The sequence below is a fragment of the Coptis chinensis genome, chromosome 8, assembly GCF_015680905.1.
Source record: "Coptis chinensis isolate HL-2020 chromosome 8, ASM1568090v1, whole genome shotgun sequence".
NCBI classification, from domain to species: domain Eukaryota; kingdom Viridiplantae; phylum Streptophyta; class Magnoliopsida; order Ranunculales; family Ranunculaceae; genus Coptis; species Coptis chinensis.
The window spans coordinates 57,113,537-57,133,195 of NC_141463.1; the positions used below are offsets into that span (position 1 = coordinate 57,113,537).

Here is a 19,659-nt window from a genome sequence, read left to right on the forward strand (position 1 = left end):
AAAGCCCTTCATCTATCTTCGTGTTTGGATGTTGTCAACTTCTGTAGGGTCTCCAAGGCATTTGAAGTGCTAGGTGAGCAACAACAGAGCACTGCAGTATGAGAATTGCCGCTTTGTAAGAAAATAAAGTGGACCTTCAATGCAAAGTGATAAACTTCGAGAGAATAAAGCAGGGAAAAAGACTACTCGGGACTTACTAGAGCATCTTGCAGAATACAAGTAAGCTTTGAATCACGGAATGGTACAAGGTTTGCTTTCACTTGAGACCCACTATAGGATTGATTACATTACGAGTTTTTTCTGCTTTCTCAGACCCAGCCAAGTTCACTACTCTTCCCTTTGGTGCAAGGCATACTAAAAAGCGTCTTCAAGTTGTTATATTCCCTTATCTTATTATCTACTAGTGGATGCCCGTGCCAGTCGGCACTCTAAACACATTGTTTTTCAACAACACCCCAAGAGACCATCTCTATAGTAATATTGGATCGATGATATAACAATTTCCAACTGTTTTATACTTCATAATCATTTCATACACATACTCAAGTGAGCTTAATGATTGCAATTCTATGCATTTCATTTCTCACAAACCAACTCATTACACATACCCTTACACATTCATTAATTCAACTCATATCAGAATGAGAATGAGGAAAATAAGGGGAGAGAGTCTTCAATTAAGAGCATCATCATTTTTTTTTTTAAAAAATAAAAAAATCCAGCAGAGTCTCCTTTGTATTTTCAACATTTCAAAAACCTAAATCCTGTCATAACCTGAAAATCAAATAATACAATTCTCATAGATCAACCATACCAAAATATATAACTTCATATTTATACATAACACAAATTACTACTAAAACTAAAAGACAACTCATTAAACATTAAAGAAAACTTTGCATAATTTTTCACCTGGGACTAATTCTAGTAACAAAAGGGAAAAATAAAATAAAATAAAATAAATACTCCATGCCCAATGATCAAGTTCTTCATTTATCTCATTCTCCCCTTTATGCATACTGTTCACACCATTCTGCTACCATATGGATAAATGCGCCATGGAGCAATGATTGCAATCAGGTCATTGAAAAATTCTGGCAATTTAACTTGGTACCTGCAAGCAAACCACATACACATGATTTTTTTAGACTTGATACATTTAGCATATTGTTTACAAAAGAGATGGTTCTCAAAATGAAATAATCTCTATTCTTACTTTTAAGTATCCACGCTATCATAAAAAAAAAAAAAAAAAAACTATCATAAAAACTTACATAGTATATATATAGATACAACATATTCTTTAATTTCTAAATCAATAAAAGTAGCATTCTTTAATTTCTTACTCGCCTTTTGTCATTGGTATCGTTGTCCTTAGAGAAGAACTTCTGGGTACACGACATTTGTGGTACAATTTCTTGCATTAGGTGGAAGAAAAATGGATATTCTTTTTGAAGAAGTACATCTGGACATGGCCACATAGAGTTGTCCATGACTGAAAACCGGTGTCCTCAAATCAATGCCAACATATTTCACTGATTGACCTTGCGACTTATTAAATGTCATGGCATAAGCTAGTCGAACAGGGAATTGTCGCCTTGATAGTTTGAAAGGCAACTCTAAATTTGAGGGAGCCAGAGATATTCTTGGGATGAGTACTGGATTTCCAGCTTTCTCCCCAGTCAAAATTTTGGCTTGAAGGACTTTACTCGCACATTGAAGCACCATAAGTCGTGTCCCATTGCAAAGGCCATCTTTAGGTGCTATGTTCCTGAGCAACATTATAGGGCATCCAGGTTTTAACTTGAGATTGAAAGGTGGTAAGCTAGAAGGGTCGAGGGAGTTGAGAAACTCGGTGGGATAGTGAGCCCCACTTGGATTATCAATATCATCTTCGATAATTTTATCTGCAACCAAATACTCGAGCGCTTCACCAGGGAACAAATTCAGTGCAACCTCATTAATTGCACTCACATCATCATTACGGGCAGCAAGAATAGTACGATTAGTTAAAAAGTTGGAGATGGTGTGTCCATAACATCCAATTGGGGATAGACAGAGAAGATGAGTTCTTGGATATTGGTACACTTGTGGATTCCATTCGGCAATTGTACGCATTCTTTGGGATTTGAACCAATTTAAATGAATCAAAGCAAAAAATGAATTCATTAGTTTCTAAAATAGTTCGTTTATATATGGAACTAATAGAGAAAAAACATTCTAATTAGAAGGCATTAATAGCACACCTCCAACAAAAAATTGGCGAATTCGACATTCTTGGACTCCACCATTTCAAGCCGCATGTTCTGTACCAAGTGCAAAACTTCTAAATAACTATAAAGGAAAGAGCGCCGTAGTGATGCACCAACAAATTGCTCTCTCTGGCCTAACGGTATAACAGGTAGTGTTTGTCGAAAATCACCACCAAGAACTGTAGTGATACCACCAAATATCTTCTTGTTTCCGCAAATATCTTGAAGTATTCTATCCACAACCTCAACACAGTATCTATGTTGCATGGGCACCTCATCCCAAACAATTAGTTTTGTTTATTTAAATAGGTCAGCATGGTCGGAATGTTTAGCAAAGCCGCAAAAAGTGGTATCCATCACATCAATTGGAATCTTAAATGTAGAATGAGTAGTGTGTCCACCAGACAATAACAAAGATGCAATTCCCGATGATGCCACCATGATGACAATAAGACCCATGCTGCGGCAGGCCTTTGCAATTGTATTATACAAAAAAGTTTTCCCTGTACCAGCTGCTCCATTCAAAAAGAAAAGTTTGCCCTTGTCACCATATACTGAATCAGTCACAGCAGTGTAAGCATGAAGTTGTTCGTCATTAAGACGACTCACATCAACTGCATCCTCTTCTCCTATGCCTTCATGTTGAAGTTGGCGTTGCTCCCCAAATGAGCATATTGCCAACAATTTTGCTCCAATCCTCTTTTTTCTTTGGCATGGGTGGGAAATCTTCCAATGTCTTCCCAGATTCTAAAAGGATTTGTTCCACCAGATATAAGCCGTAATCTGTTATTTGTTCATCAGTTGGATCTGGGATGCCATGTTTTGTTCGAAGCCAGTGTCCAAGATCATCACATATACTCGATGCAAATTTGCTCCAAAGTAGATCTGGTCGTAACGAATGACACTCTAAAAGAATTACACAAAATAACCTCCGCAGTTGATATCCAATTTTCATTATTGCCGCCTCTTCTAGGCATTGTATCCACTTATCATCAGCTTCCAACAGCCCACGGACAATACATGCTTCTTTGTATGTGTTGTACACGGTATCACCGACTTTATAAAGATATGCAAAGGGGGTAGGCCCTTTTACAACAGTAAGTAGCAAGCGTAGATAAAACCTCTCCCCGGCATTTGGGCTTGCAAAATACATCCTACCAATGGAAGGTCCCTGAGTCCTAGGAGTCCACTCTTGAGAGTCTTTATGGAAAACATAGTGTCGTGGAAATTCTTGATAGGTATATGCTTGTGCATCTGGATCTTCAGCACAGCGCTTTAAAGAAAGCTGTAAGTGTTGAAGTTTGGTCTCTCGCTCGGGCAAGAATTTCATCCATGGGCTCTTTGCTATTGAAAACAACCCTATGCATGCCTTCCAAATGAAGTGCCAATCATTGGACACTTGGAAACTCTTTATGCATTGGATTCTGAAATAGATGCCATGCAGCTTCTGTTGGTCCAATATACCTTGCATCGATATATTGTTGAATCTCATCATTTGTTCCTGCCGCCACCACCGTTGCTTTGTCATAGCCTTTGTAGATATACTTGTTAATATATTTAACAGCTTGACACGATGCACAAACTTCAACATTGATATGGCAGTCAAACATTTCAGACAGATATGCATTGTAGGGAACAACATCTCCATTATCAATTTTAACCATTTTATTCTTCCTCTTCACAAAATATTTCTTGCCAGTGTCGCGCCTTTGGTAAATGGAGTACCCTTTTTTATCCATAATTGTTTCCTCCACAAGCTCTTTTGGATAGCCTTTGGTGCATCGACCATTTTCCATACATGAAGCACTCGAATCTCGATCACCACAGGGGCCATGAACCATGCACTTCTTCACTGTTTCAAACAATGCAGGGTGGGTGTTGGGGTCTGGGAATTCAGCACATACAAATTTATCCACTTGCTCACTGTTTCGGATCTTGTCATCATGTGCGAGAAATAAAAGGCAATGCATGTGTGAAAGACCGCGCTTCTGAAATTCAATGGTATAGACATATGCAACCACCCGGCCGAAGATATCATTCTTCAAGATTTCTTTTATAATTGCCTTTTGTTTCAGCTCGAATACCCGTGCAACTATTTCAGGCCGAAGTGTCGAAGTTTGGTGTTCTTTGAGCGCATCTTTAATTTCCTGCCAATTAGGGTTTGCAGTCACTGTAAGAAAAATATCTGGGTGCTTATAGTGTCGGGTGATAGCCATTGAATCCTGAAAAATCTCATACATGTGCCTTGGACTTCCAACATGCAAGGAAGGCAAAATGAACCGTTGGCCAATTTGATCAGGACTTAATCCCTCAAGTGCAACATTTGTCAAGCACTTGTACACATCCGAACGGATGGTGTCTTGATTTAGTCTAATGTATCGCATCCGGTTCTATTCATATGCAGCCCAAGCATCAACCAAAAATTAATGCAACAATTTACACCCCAGCAAGATGGATGAGTACTCTGTGGGTCGTTCAAACAAATGGTAGGCGTAATACAATAATTGGGTGAGTCTTGCATTGCTTAGAGCATTTCTCTTGACGTCCCACAACTTCAAATCAGGTGACCAACCCAAATCCCCATAAGGAAACAGAAGAACATAATGCAAAGGCAAATAAGCGGGATGACATTCGCTTATCCGTTCCAACTCATGCCCTCCTCTCAAGCGAAGTACAATATCACGCATGGCGTCAACCTTACTCCCATCTCCAGGCAATATCACTGCAATCTCATCAGTTGTCGGAAGATTGTACCTTCATCTATCCGAACGCGGATCATAGTGTAGATGGACCGAAACATTGTTATTCTCAGAAGCATTTTCAGTTAAAACCTCAAATGGTTGCTTATAGATATCACAAAACTTGTGGGTCTACAGAAGAGTTTTTTGTACAGTTTTCAACACTTCCCTTAACAAATTCGGATTACGATTGTGGCGGTGATCCAAAGCAGCTAGGGGATCATAAATATAAAGTTGTGAAAACTTAGGTTCCATCCCTGGATCAGGCAACAATGAACCGATTTGATGCCGCAACTCTCCATGAACAGTGAATGAGGTAGGACCACGTCCATGTAACACACGATCATTAAATTTGCAACCAAGACTGGTAAAGGCATTACACACGTTGTATTGCCAAATCTGCTCACGGAATAATCTTGCACGTTTATTAGATCCTTCGAATAAAGATTTAAGTGCCGGAGGCAGTGGAGAAAGAAGTGGTAGCTTAACTTTTCCTTGTAAACAGCAAGTTCCAAATAAAGGTCGGTTGCGCCTTGATTTCGATAACTGTTCATCTTTCCAATGAAGGGCCGAACAAAATGGACAAAGAACATCCATCTTTCCCAAAAAATGACGACGATTTGGAACTAGAAGCGCATGGCCTCTATGAGGATTAAGAATTTCTTCTTCACTTTCGTCAAATCTAGTCATATCATGATCACTGCAAAAATAGACCTATGATATATCACACTTTATGGTATGTTGAAACCTAACATAAGAGTGAGAATTTAAGCACTTGACTTACATAGTGTTATCCTCACAACTTTGCATTGTTACATCTTTTGTGATTGGAGGCTGGTTTTCTCTGTAAGAGATATTATACATTGATGAAGAGGACCCAACTTCGTACGTTGACCTCGTCTTTTTAAAGGAATCTGCTATGTAATCAGACATAACATCTTTTTCTCTCTGTCTCCGATTTTGTTGTGCTATAGTCATTTGATTGTGATTTATAGGCACTTGCATTTCCCTTTCTCTTCGAAGACGTTGTGCAACAGATCTCCGATTAGAAGGTGCAATAGATCTTTGACTGGGAGGCACAACAGATAACATATTGGGAACCACAATAGAACTTCGATTAGGAGGCACAACATATAGCCTAATGGGAACTGCAATGGATCTTCGATTAGGAGGCACAATATATAGCCTATTGGGAGTTGCAGTAAATTTTCGATTAGGAGGCACAACAGATAGCCTATTGAGAGCTACATTAGATCTTCGATTAGGAGGCACAACAGATGGAGAAGGAGGAGATCTTCGATTATGAGGCACAACAGATGGAGAAGGAGTAGATCTTCGATTATGAAGCATATCAAATGGAGAAGGAGTAGATCTTCGATTAGGAGGCACATATACCAGATTCGGGGGCGTAGCATATCTTCGATGGGGAGGCACATATATCGGATTGGGAGGCGTAACAGGATGTCGTGCTATGGAATTGACTGTGTGAATTAACGACTCCTTTCCCCTCTCTTTCATTTCTCCAGTTTGTGGTAATGAAGTCGCGACCTAAGATACGCCCGTAAATATGTTGATAGATATGTAACTAGACAAATATATATGTGTGTGGGTGTGTGTAAATCTATGTAAAAAAACAAACAATTTCATTACTCGGGACTATGTTCAAGTGATATTTAAAAGTGGTTATGACACAAAGTGAAATCACATAATAGTATTTCATCTTTTATTGCAATTAAACTTTTGCACGACTTAAATTAAGCTTTTTCACCATGATTGCCTAGGAAGGAAATTATGCAGAAAGTTAAATAGTATCATAACTGAAATGATGGTTTAATAAGGAGAGTTCTAAGAACAAAAGCGGGTGAAATATTATACCTGGAATATTGGTTTAGGGGAGCTCTAACCAACTTCTGTGAAACTCAAGGGAAGCTCATGAATATCCTCCTGAACAAAACCATGAATACCATAAACAAAACCACACCACTACAATCCTCTCACTTGGAAGTAAAAAATAAAATTCAAATACTACCTAAAAAATGGTGTTGACTAACAACATGAAGTAAAGCAGTTTTCTATTCAGGTTTGATAAATAATTGACAAATATCTAATGAAAGCAGCACCAATATAAAGCAGTCCAAATTGCTCCCCATGACCCATGTCCACTGTGAGACTGAGTACCTCCTTAACAAAGTGGTTATAAGTATAGTGACAAATCCAAATAATTTATACCACACTGAATAACATCTGACTTCCAATACCACTTTAAATTCTCTCCTAAAGACATCAAAACCGAACCTAGACAAAAAGTATAAAACCTTCTCCTAATTCAGAATTGTAAACCATGGGAGCGAGTTATCGATGTTCACCAGTAAATGGTTCCCCCTATCAGTTAGCAGGGAATTAATAGAGATAGAAGTCTACCAGAGGTTACTGTGATTTCAAGATAAGAAATTTCACTTTTCAGTTTTCCAAAGGATAGATATTTACAACATCCTTGTTTCTTACTATCCTTAGAAGGTAATAGCATTTCTATATAGCAATAAAAAGTGCACTGACCGAAGCAAAATGGTGATAGGAAGCAAAGTGAAGCAGATGCCCAAGCTCGCCATGTTGAAAAGAGAAGAGAAAAACAATGCCAGTGGCCTACTTGAAATGTGAGTGAGAAATGGAAAGAGCAAAGAGAAAGCCTAAAAGCAATCAAACTACTATCCTTAGAAGGTAATAGCATTTCTATATAGCAATAAAAAGTGCACTCACCGAAGCAAAATGGTGATAGGAAGCAAAGTGAAGCAGAGGCCCAAGCTCGCCATGTTGAAAAGAGAAGAGAAAAACAATGACAGTGGCCTACTTGAAATGTGAGTGAGAAATGGAAAGAGCAAAGAGAAAGCCTAAAAGCAATCAAACTATTTGATCAATCTACACACTAAATTCCAAGATATACAATGAACTACAGCATGTGAAAAATAAGGCATTTTGCTTTGGAAAATTCATATTAACCAATTCCAACTAAGAGAAGGATATAAAACCTACTTCCGATTCGTACTCACATTACATTTTTCATTAGTGAGCACTTATCATTATCATAAGCACTGCTTCAAAACCACTGCTTTTTCCCCCTACTACAAAGACTACCTATGAGTATATTATAAGTAACCACATCAGGCAAACATCCTCGGTCTAAAACTTTGGTTGCAAACTCAATCCTATTCGCCTTACATAGCCCGCTAATTAACGCAAACACATCAGGCTCTTTGTATAACTCCAAAATCTCCATGACCCGAATAGCTTTTGAGACATTTCTTGAATTAAAGAAGCCTTTCATGAGTTTTGTACAAAAAATAACATGTGGTTTGTAGCCATTACTCACATTAGACTCAAGAATATAAAGTGCTTCAATGTAGTTACCTTCTTTGCAAGATCGGTTAAGGAGTTTTATAACATGAGTCTCTTTGGAATCAAATGAGTGGTACTGAGCTGAACTTGGTGTCTTAACTCTAGGTGGGTTTCTTGAAATGGTGTCATTATGGTTAAAGTTGTTGCAGCGGGGAAGAGTAGTGTTTCAACTGGGTGTTGTTGAAAAGAATGCAGTGAGAGAAGAAGTCAGTAGAAATGACGAAGGGTTCAAACTCAACAGCCGTTAGATTTTCCTAAAATAGATCTGGACCATCCTTTGTTTGTAATTTTGTCCTATAGTGATAAAAAAAAACCTTAGCTTATTATATAGATGACTAGAGTATCTGAGCTTGTCCTTTCGGCAAACCAAAGCATATATATAAAGACTTTGGCTCGAGTGAATTGTATTGAAGACGAAGTCGAGAAGAAGCAACTGGTTCCCTCTCTATCTAAGGACGAGAGGTGCAGCAGAGTTGTTAACAAGGTTTTTTTATCCTCAATTCAGTTAAGATCTGACCACTGCAGTGTTCGTAAAACGTTATACTTTATATTTGTGTGAATTAGTCTATGATAGTTGTCAACGACAATGGAGGATGAACAAGTGAAACAATTGGAGGGAATATTCTTTGATCCTAATTCAGTTGAAGACTTTGAGTCAGCTCATGCAGATGCTATTTTTCAAGCATGTGCCTCATTGTACGAATTAGTGGAAGAACAAAAAGGCACTACCAAGAAGGTAAAGAATTTTGAAAACCCATGCATAGGTGATTTTGGCTTCATTTCTTATGTTTTTACTTGGTTTTGATGTTGTGTTCATACAACTTAAGAGAGAAAATTATATTCTGAAGGCCAAACTGGTCGCTGCTGAACAGGACAATTCACTTCTATAGAGATGCCAAAGAAAATGCACTCTTGTGGACAATATCCTGTACCTTTTTCATCCTGTTCCTTGTTTTCTGAATCTTTCTGTTTGAGGTAAATGTTTGGGAAGGTTACCAGAAGGTTCTTCGTCGAGCTTTTTAAATTCTTAAGCTTCCTCTTAGACAACTAGACGGATTGTTCCCAGTACAAGGGAAGTACTGATGTAGATTGCTTATAACTTGGGAGAAGATGAAAAAATGGACATTCGGCCAAAGGTTCTAAGAGCATCATCAACGCAATGCTATAATTCATTTCTAACGTGACAGTTGAAAATTTATTTGGCAATTATCATCACCAACACGCTGTCAAAACATCGTTTTCATTTTCGAAATTGTCAAATCTGAAACCAAATTCGTCAAGAATATAGAAATGTCTCGCACGGGACAACTTGTCCCGTCCAAGAGTGGGACGGGACTACTTTTTCCGTCTAGCATTTTTTTCTTTTTTTTTAATAAAAAATTAAACCTTCTCGATTTTGTATCGTTGGGCTTTAGTACCATTGGGCTTTTGTACCGTTGGGCCTGAACGGTTTTTAGAGGATTTGCAAAAATTGTACCGTTAGGTTTTTGTACTATTGGGCTTTTGTACTGTTGGGCCTGAGTGTGTACTTGAGTGGTATTAGATTTTGTTTTAGCATACTAATGTATTTAAATTTTATGTTGTAATATGTTTTTATTGTTTACGTGTATGTTTTTCTTTAAATAAAATTGTATTTTGTTTTAATGAAAGTATATTTTCTTGAAAAAATGTGTTTGTTTATAAGTTGAAATTAAAAACAAATAAACTCAACTAGAAATGAAAAACATTACAACTTAATTTGAAATAAAAACACAAAACATCTTATAAAATTCTATGGAATTAAAAACACATGCAAAACAATTAAAGACAATACACTAGGGAATTAAACAAAATACAAATATTACATATCCTACACTTAAATTCTAAGAGGTACGACTTATTTTTCCACCACACATTGAATGATTGCATTGATCGCACAAGCCACACCTAGGGCAGAAATCTACTGCTTCTTTGCAAAAATGACATACAGGTATGTCAACCTTTTTTGAATGATCGATATTGATATTTGAGGGACAATCATCAACATCACACTTTAGAAGTTTGTCTTCCAATGTTCCATCATCATTGCTAGCTATGACCACTATCATCATGTCGTTGCATTCAGGTTTTGGGCATTTGATGTTAATGTATGAACATGAAGTAGCGTAATGACCAACTTCCTTACACCACTGACAAATCTCAGGTGTAGAAATGTGGACAATATTTGATCCGCCCATATTGGTAGTTGAAGTTGAGATAGAAATTGAAGTTGAGAAAGATTAGAGAATGAAAATGAGAAGCTGAGGTGAGGAATGAAAATGACTTTGAATATATATATGCAAATGCCCAACGGATAGAAATATATCCGTTATGAATAAATTCCAACGGATAGAAATATATCCGTTGGGAATAAATGCCAACGGATATAAATTGATCCCCCTTGGGAATAATGCCAACGCCCCCCTTGGGAATAATGCCAACGGATAGAAATTTATCCGTTGGGAATAAATGCCAACGGATATAAATTGATCCCCCTTGGAAATAATACCAACGGATATAAATTGATCTCCCCTTGGGAATAATAAATTGATCCCCCCTTGGGAATAATGCCAACGTATAACGTATAAATTGATCCCTTTGTTTTAGTGTATTTTTCCTTTATTATGCAATGCAGTTTTGACTTAGAGGCCCATGAGCTTATTAGTCACGTTCATATGGGCTTGATTGTTCACATGAGAATTTCTTTGTCTACATAACAGAAAGCATGTATAGATTCTAAATTTGCTATAATAATTAAAACAATGTAATAATTAACGCAAAAAATAGATTCACTAGCCCCCAAATATCTTGACTTTAAATTAATGCAATGTAATAATTAATTTAATGCATAAAAAAATTGGACATAGCCTCCTTTGTTTAATCAACATAATTCATATACCTAAACTTGTTAAGATTCTCAAAAACATGTTCAAACCCTAAAAAACAACAACAACCAACAACAACAACAATGACATTACTAAATTATTATAAAATAGTGCAATATAGCACTATGGAGCACTGCCCTGACTGCTCTGGCCACTCCCTCTCCGTTTTTGCCCTCTCTTATTAAGAGCACTGTTTTGCTGCATAATATCAGTAGCAATTCTCTGAAACATCAATACAATGCAATTAAAATCTAAAATTGGATATATAAAAAAAAAATTGAAAATGTAAAACATATAATAAAATTACCAAGGCTTCCAATTCGTTTGTCATCTCAGCCATCCTACGCTCAGCGTTTGCTCTTTACGTTCATTCTTCGTCTAAATAGCCATAATACTATTGAGTGTGCTCAATTAAACTAGCTCGAACCCCCTGGTTGATTTGCATTTCATTTGATAATCGAGCATGCACTGTTTTCTGCATTGTGTCAATATTGTATTTAAGTTAAATATACATAGTGTGTTTAAATTAACATAATGAAATATAAATATACCTCATTAAACTGTTGTAACTCAGGTACAATCACTGAATGCTCCAAGTGAAATGTACTCTCCATTCCCTGAAAACTAACAACGCGGTATGACCATGGGTCATATGGATCACTAGGTGGGGGTGTATAACCATGATATACTCCAGATGTTCTTCTGGAACTTGCAAGTTCTGGGAATTCGACGTCTCGCCTAAAACTCTGACTAGTTGCGACATCCATGTTTGTACCTCTATACAGTGGACCCACAAATAGGCTTCCCCTAGAAACTTTCCGCCAATAAGTCTCATAATCAAGATAATCAGTAAAACATTGCCACACACTCTCAACGCGATACCGTTCAATCAAATTCTCTGAAACATCCATAACACGCATATCTGTGGGTGGGGGAGCAGGAATATATGTATATCCAATGGTTTGCATAATCACCCTATCTCCAAGGAACCAAGCACGTATATTAGGGGCTTGCAATATGAATCTTTTTAACGACATTAGAGTACTATGCTGACAGATATGCATATTCTCAAATTGAGAACCTTGCCACCGACTCCAAACAATAGATCTCATACTTTTCATCTCTATTTGGATCCTAGCAGCTTGAAAATCATTATGAACCTCATCCCTTAATCTAGCATGACCGTCTGTAGCTCATCCCTGTGGGCGAAGGCCATAAGTCCTTATCCCAATCCTCTCTCAGTATAGGGTTTAAGCAAGCTAAATACTCATACCACCAGTACTGAAATAATCAAATGAAAGTGTATCTAATTTAAATTATATAATATTTAACTAACAAAATAAAAGCTTAGAGCATCTCTAGGTGGTGGTAGCATACTCTTCATATTTGAAGAAAAAAATTGAAGAAGTTGGTCGCAAATTTCGACCAACTCTAGGTGGTTGCAAATTCGATAAGCAAAGGTCAACCCACACGACATTACCACTATCGCGCGACAGTTGGAGTGTCGCCCAAGTACAATTCGAAAACAACCCACACAACATTAGGAATGGTGCGCAACCATTCCAAAAGTAAAAAAAAACAAAAACAAAAACCCCCACGCGACATTAGAAGTGGCGCGCGACAGTACTACTGGCGCGTGGTGCTGGTCAAAGTCAAAAAAAAAAAAAGGGGTGACACTTGAAATGGCGCGCGACATTACCAATGTCGCTCCGCATCCGCATCCAAATTGCCAAATTTGCAAACAAGAATGCGAACAAGCAGGTGATGCGACCGGATTTGCTACCACCTAGAGATGGAATTCCGAGATATTCCGAAATTTTCCTTCAAATATGAAGAAAAAGGCAGGTTATACTAGCACCTAGAGATGCTCTTATATCTTAAAAGTTAAATCCTATTGAATTACCTGTAGTATCCAAGTAATTCCGTTGTATTGCTTCCCCATTTGTTTTGTTTGTACAAACAAATCAAGCCCTGTATATAAATGTGCCATGAAAGCACCTCCCCAGTCAAAATCTTCCAAGCTATCAAGGTCTACCAAAGACGCTAACCAACCAGCCCGAACCCCAGATTTTCCGGTTGTAAAACCCACTTGGCCCAAAAAATATAACAAAAAAATCCTGATAAACGCATCCTCCTCCGCAGAGTTTGGGCCCAAATATAAGGCGTCAACTTCATGTTCTAAACAATATTCTACATCTAATCGGTGCATGAATTTTTCTCTGATGTGCAGGTTCAAAATGTATCTGTCATCCATATTCCCTAGAACAAGTCTACCTTCAAAATCAAACAACGAAGGCAGTAGAGTCTTCAACCTTTCAAAATCATCTTCGATACTTGAATCAAACATAACTGGTTTCTTCTCGCCCACACTTAAACTCGTTAGCATTGTAAAGTCAAGTGGTGTGATACCAATCTCACCACATGGAAGGTGAAAAGTGTGCGTGATGTGCTACCATCATTCCGCCAATGCAAATATTAGTGGACGATCAGTCCGAATGCTCGTACACGATATCAATGGACCAAAAGGTGTTCCCAAAATTTGAGCTCTTACGTGCTCCATTTCCTCCCCTCTTTCCACTAGATGACTCCAGAAGTCTTTAATACTTGGCATTGCGCATCTCCATTTCATTGAACTCATTTTCTACACGTTAAGGCATTTAATGAAATAGTTAGTATACGATAAATTCTAAACACGATTTTAAATCAAAATCAATTAAACAACGTTCATAAACTCATACTTACTCCATCAGTGTTATATAAACACGAAACAACTTGTTTGGATTGGGAGCCAACGTCGGATGATCAACAATACTTAATCTCCATGGAAAATTGAAATCATTTTCTGGTACGAGTTCACTCTCATTTTCCCAAAGATTTGAACTCCCCAACCCACGCAAAATACTTTTCTTACGTCCAGCTCGACGATGTTAATCCATTGCAAAAACCAGAAACAAATTTGGTTGAAAAACGAATTTTTATTTGGTGATTGAAGGGATGGGTTTTGAGTTGAAGCTCTTGCAGGAAAATGTTACTGGAAGCTTGTGATGTGAATTCTCGCATTTTAAATAAAATGTGTTAAGTTGGTAATAGATGATGGTTCCGGGCTTCGGAGTGCCTACGCTGCATGGCAGAGCTCTGTCATTGATAGTCTACTCCTCGATATTTATCAATTTGTACGAAATATTATTTGAAAATTGTTTCCACTTTAAGTCATTGGGTTATGCAATGATAATATCCAACCTTGGAGACCATGCGTAACACTGTGGAATGTGGATTATGGGTACGTGTTTTTCACTTTTTTGTGCATATCCTACCTACATTAATATCCATTCTCCCAGGATGCTCATAGTGAGCTATGTCAGCAAAATTTTCAAAAAATTCCCCACTTAATAAATAATTGGTTGGTTGATTACCAAATTAACTTTATTATTGGTGTGTATAGTAATTTATAAAAAAATCTTTTGGCCTTTTCAATTGTGTCTAAAATGAAAAAGTAAACACACACATGATTTTCCTATTAGCCGTTAGAAATACAAAACCCAATAAACATAATAAAAATGATGAATGCAAAAGTACATCTTCCCTCTTCATCCTCACTGAATTGATGATGATTACAAGTAATCCAAGCAAAAAGTCTTATAGTGGCCCTCCGGAAAAGAGTGATTGGGAGGATAATTCTACCTTGAAAATTAAATACTAAATACTGATGTTTGTATATATATATATGGGGGGCTGGCTACCTTGACAGCTTAAAATGACAGCCCATCTTAACAGCTCATCACGTCCATTCGATTATACTCGATCCAACGTCCAGATCTTGTGCTAATTTCACAAAGCAAATATGAGAGGGTACAATAGTCATTTTATTTTTCTTTCACAAATTACATTAGAAAATTTGGTAAAAACCGGCGCCTCTTTCTTCTTCCTCATCCTCTTTCTCTCTCCTCACTACAGGGACACCCACCACCAAGTTTTCAAAGAAACCCACCACCACGTTTTTTCATGAAAACTCTGCCTGGAAACTCAATGGAACCGGTTAAGCCACAATCAAATCTTAAGAATCAAAAGGAAAATATAATTAAAGTTGAATCCTTGAAACCCAACTCAATCAAGTTTGAAGAACTCATTTGAAAATTGATTGCCTCCTGCTCAACAATAGAATCAAAGAGATACAAAAACATCAATGCTCAACAATAGAAGCAAAAGATGAAAATATGTGATGCCCATCTTATCCGCCAAGAAATAAATTTGGATAGTTTAAGGTTTTATTGTTTTTAGAATCTCGTACATTTGAGGAGCTCAGTGGTGCGAACATGCTTGAGACCACCAGACCTTCTCCTGACAAAAGTTGTATAATATGGATGGTTTATTCTAAGAAGGATTCGGTCGATTTTTTATCGAACCAGTAATTTGAAAAAGGTCGGTCACATCCGTATATATTTCAAACATATAAAGCGATTTCTCAATCCAATCACCCATCAAAAGCTCACCAAGATTCTCAACTCAACAATATCCTTAATTCCTTCCAATGGTTTACATAAAAAAAGGTTGTCATAACTATATAAGGTATTTCTTTATCAATGATTCAATGGAAGTCAAAGAATTCACTTCAACAGATAACCGGATCACCCACTTCATATTTATGAGGATAACTCCAAGGTAAATTAAACCCATCTCCAAATTGAAGAATTATACACAAATCAATACCCAACTATGAAGTTTTGTGAAGAGATGGCTTTTGTTAGGAGGAAGAAGAATGGGGTCATGGTTTTTTTGTGGATCTAATTTTTTTTTTGTGAATAGAAAGTCAAATGACCATTGTACCCTCTCTTATTTGGGGTATGAACAATCACTATTCATACCCTAATATGAGCTATGAACATTCATTGTTCATACCTATTTGGGGTATGAACAATCAATGTTCATACCTCACTGTATAAGTTGTACACAACACTATATAACAGAGAAAGTTTATATACGACAATGTATAAGCTTATATACGACGATGTATAAGTTGTGCACGACAATGTATAAGTTGTGCACGTGTGGAAGACTACCAAAATGGCTAGATCTAATCTCGACCGTCGATCTAAAATAAATTAGATGATCTAATCTCAACCGTTGACCAAAACAAAAATAAAGATGATATTATTATCAGGAAAAATCACTCCTCTCACTGCAAAACAAGGAGGTATCTCAAATTAACCCAACTTTGTTCATACCACAGTCATGAGCTATGAACATTTTTTGTTCATATCACAATTAGACTATGAACAGTGAGTGTTCATAGTCCATACTGTACGTACTATGAACAATTAATGTTCATAGTCATGAGCTATGAATATTCTTTGTTCATACCACAATTGGACTATGAACAATGATTGTTCATAGTACGTACAATATGGACTATGAACACTCATTATTCATAGCTCATAGCTATGAACAATGAGTGTTCATAGCTACCGAACTATGAACAATCACTGTTCATAGTCCAATTGTGATATGAACAAAGAATGTTCATAGCTCATAATATGATTAACTCAAAATAATTAACTCTTAATATCACTGTTCATAGTCCAATTGTGGTAACTCTTAATATGATTAACTCAAAACCAAAACTGAAAACTTTAATACAGACTACCAGCCTTTATATAGGCGAAATACCTTAATTACCACAAAACTTGAAATTTTCCAAAAATGGAAAGTTTTGGGATAACCACATATTAAGAAACTACTAATCAAAATAGAACTAACCCAACTGACCAAATAAAAAATGGACTCTCCTATCAAAAGATATAGCAAAAAAAAACTTTCCTAAAATGGCAAAAATGTGATTTTGAAGGCTTAAACAATAGATTTAGGGCCCAAGAGGGTGGTGCCCATAGCAAAGCGATGGGTTATGCTTATTTTGACGTTTCTAATCAAATATGGCCGCGTCCATGTCTTTCCAACTATGTTACCCACTTTTCCAGTTCATTGACGTATGCCAACTTCATTGACATACACATCATATGCCAACTTCATTGACATTATTGGCAAACTGTGCTACATCAACTATGAACACTAAATGTTCATAGTCTAACAAGAGTATGAACATTCAGTGTTCATAGTCCACTAGGAGTATGAACACTGAATGTTCATAGTCCAACAAGAGTATGAACATTTAGTGTTCATAGTCCACTGAGTTGTTGATTTTGCAATTTCTTCATCGGGTTCGTCAACAATGGGAATTGGTGGCACTTCGTTACATTTTCTTTTTCGGGTTTGGGTGCTTGATCCTCTTCGTGTTCGTGGATGCATGTTTAAAATGACGGTCCTTCCACACTGTAAGCTCCCAAAAAACTGGATAGTCAATTTAAAATTCATACAATTCAAAAAAATAAAAATAAACACCCAAAAATACAAGAGTGTAAGAACCCAACAGTCCTTCCACACTCGACAAGCATGTCATTCCACACTCTTATTTTTTAATTTTTTTGGACAATTTATGGAGTCATGCTTAACAATCTTATTACAACTTTTACACATTCTTCCTGAATTCTCTAGGCTTCCTCCCTGGGGCCTTTCATTCTCTCCGCTTTCTTCTTCCTCCCCTTCATTTGAGAAATGTTAGGATTTAAAACCAAGAGATGAAGGGAAGATTTAAGAGTTAAAATCAAATAAGATTTTTATCATTGCAAAGATAATCAACAAACTAAATAAATTACCTGTGAGGTATCAACTATAGACTCTTCAACTAGATGTACTTCATTATTCATTGTATCTGTTTTGCTGATAGTTTCCTTGAGCTCCGAAACTCCAATAGACATTTCACTCATCTTCTGAACAAAATATGCATATGTCTCAACACTAATCGATGCATCATAAGCTAATTGAGTAGCAACCTTTAATACAATGGGCAACTCTTAAAAGCTCATGGTCTTCATGACCGGCCACTAGTCCACCATCAAACACCACTCTATATGTGTTTGCCTTTTGCGTCCACCGTTTCAAAATAAAATGATTTGGAATCTCTTCGATGTCATAATTCTGAAAAAGCTTTAAAATGTGAGCACAAAGTAATCCTTCGAACTGAAAATTCTTACATTCACAGTCACCCTCCAAGGTTACTCTATTAAAAGTCACTTTCCAAATTGAAGTTTGTTTGATGTCCCTTGTCTTCACCGTATAAATTCCAGTTCCATGTATGTCTATCTCTTCTCCAACAATTCTATATTTCATCTTAGCCTTTTCTAAATATTTCTTGAATTTATTGAAAGCACTAATGGTATAAACTTTACCTGCATGCTTGAGGAGGAAAGCATCCTTAGCCACAATGCGAGAAGTATGTTCGGTGCGGTAATCAGATTCCCTTTCATTCCTAACTATCGATTCCAAAGATCTCTCATTACCATGGACAAATTCCTTAAGTGTAGTCTTCGAACTAACGAATTGATCATAATGAGAATTTATTAATTCACTTCGCCCAGTCGTATGCATACCAGCAAAAAAAATGTCATTGTGATAAGCCGGAACCCAAGACGTACGGTTTTTTTATATTTCTGTCAACCAAGTATTTTTAGTAAAGTCATATTTCCACAGTAGTGCATACCACCTTCTTTCAAAATAAGCAATCCTATATGACTTCCGAATAATATATGTAAGCTCTGAACACAATGTATCGAGCTTATGGTAGACAAAGGACAACTTCTCTGAAATTTTTTGCATAATATGCCAAAGACAAAATCGATGTCGAGTAGCAGGGAAAACTCTTCTAATTGCTGCAGTCATCGCTAAATCTTGGTCAGTAAGCATTGAAGTTGGTGGACAACCACCCATAGCTGCAAGCCATGTCTGAAACAACCACACAAATGTCTCTTCTGTCGTCATCAAGTAGTAGGGCACAACCAAACTAAATAGACTGCATGTGGTGGTTAACTCCAAGAAAAGGGGCAAAAGGCATACTGTAAACATTAGTTCTATATGTTGTATCAAAATATACGACATCCCCAAAGTACTCATATTGGACACGGGACCTTCCATCAACCCAAAAGAAATTTACTGTAACCCCTTTTGTATCTAATTGAATGGCATAGTAGAACTGAGGATTTTCAGCACTCTTTTGCCTAAAATAGTGAAGTATAGCAGTAGCATCATTGTCTTTAGGCATTTTTCTCGTCAAACCATAATGGTGGTTCCAAGAATGCTTTCTCCTAAACCCAATTGCATCCCCATGGAAAACGTCTGCCACTTTCCTTACAAGTATACCGTTGTCATGAAAAACATCTGTCAAACACTTCGCAGCTTTAGACATATTTTTGTTACCTTTCATATACTACCTCTTTGATGGAGAGACGAAATTATGGCTATGGTTGTTTGCAGCGAAGCTCACAT

At 37.0% G+C, this 19,659-nt stretch overlaps 3 protein-coding genes across 3 annotated transcripts; all 3 read right to left on the minus strand.

Annotated features, from left to right (window-relative positions):
• Positions 1-1,374: 1,374 nt before the first annotated feature.
• Positions 1,375-2,118, minus strand: LOC147482066 (uncharacterized). The gene has a single exon (XM_086579180.1). The coding sequence runs from the start codon at positions 2,116-2,118 to the stop codon at positions 1,375-1,377; it is 744 nt and encodes a 247-aa protein (XP_086435306.1).
• A 431-nt stretch (positions 2,119-2,549) lies between these two features.
• On the minus strand, positions 2,550-3,582 carry LOC147482067 (uncharacterized). Its single transcript, XM_086579181.1, has 2 exons — positions 2,931-3,582; positions 2,550-2,887 (listed from the first exon to the last, which is right to left on the minus strand). The coding sequence occupies exons 1-2, from the start codon at positions 3,580-3,582 to the stop codon at positions 2,550-2,552; spliced, it is 990 nt and encodes a 329-aa protein (XP_086435307.1).
• A 58-nt stretch (positions 3,583-3,640) lies between these two features.
• Positions 3,641-4,636, minus strand: LOC147482068 (uncharacterized). The gene has a single exon (XM_086579182.1). The coding sequence runs from the start codon at positions 4,634-4,636 to the stop codon at positions 3,641-3,643; it is 996 nt and encodes a 331-aa protein (XP_086435308.1).
• Positions 4,637-19,659: the final 15,023 nt, after the last annotated feature.

Excerpts from the sequence above, each read along its gene's own strand:
- LOC147482066 (XM_086579180.1), bottom strand. The coding sequence starts at position 2,118 with ATGCGTACAATTGCCGAATGGAATCCACAAGTGTACCAATATCCAAGA.
- LOC147482068 (XM_086579182.1), bottom strand. The coding sequence starts at position 4,636 with ATGCGATACATTAGACTAAATCAAGACACCATCCGTTCGGATGTGTAC.
- LOC147482067 (XM_086579181.1), bottom strand. The coding sequence starts at position 3,582 with ATGAAATTCTTGCCCGAGCGAGAGACCAAACTTCAACACTTACAGCTT. Across the intron at positions 2,888-2,930 it reads GGATTGGAGCAAAATTGTTG|GCATAGGAGAAGAGGATGCA; the intron begins GCAATATGCTCA and ends TTCAACATGAAG.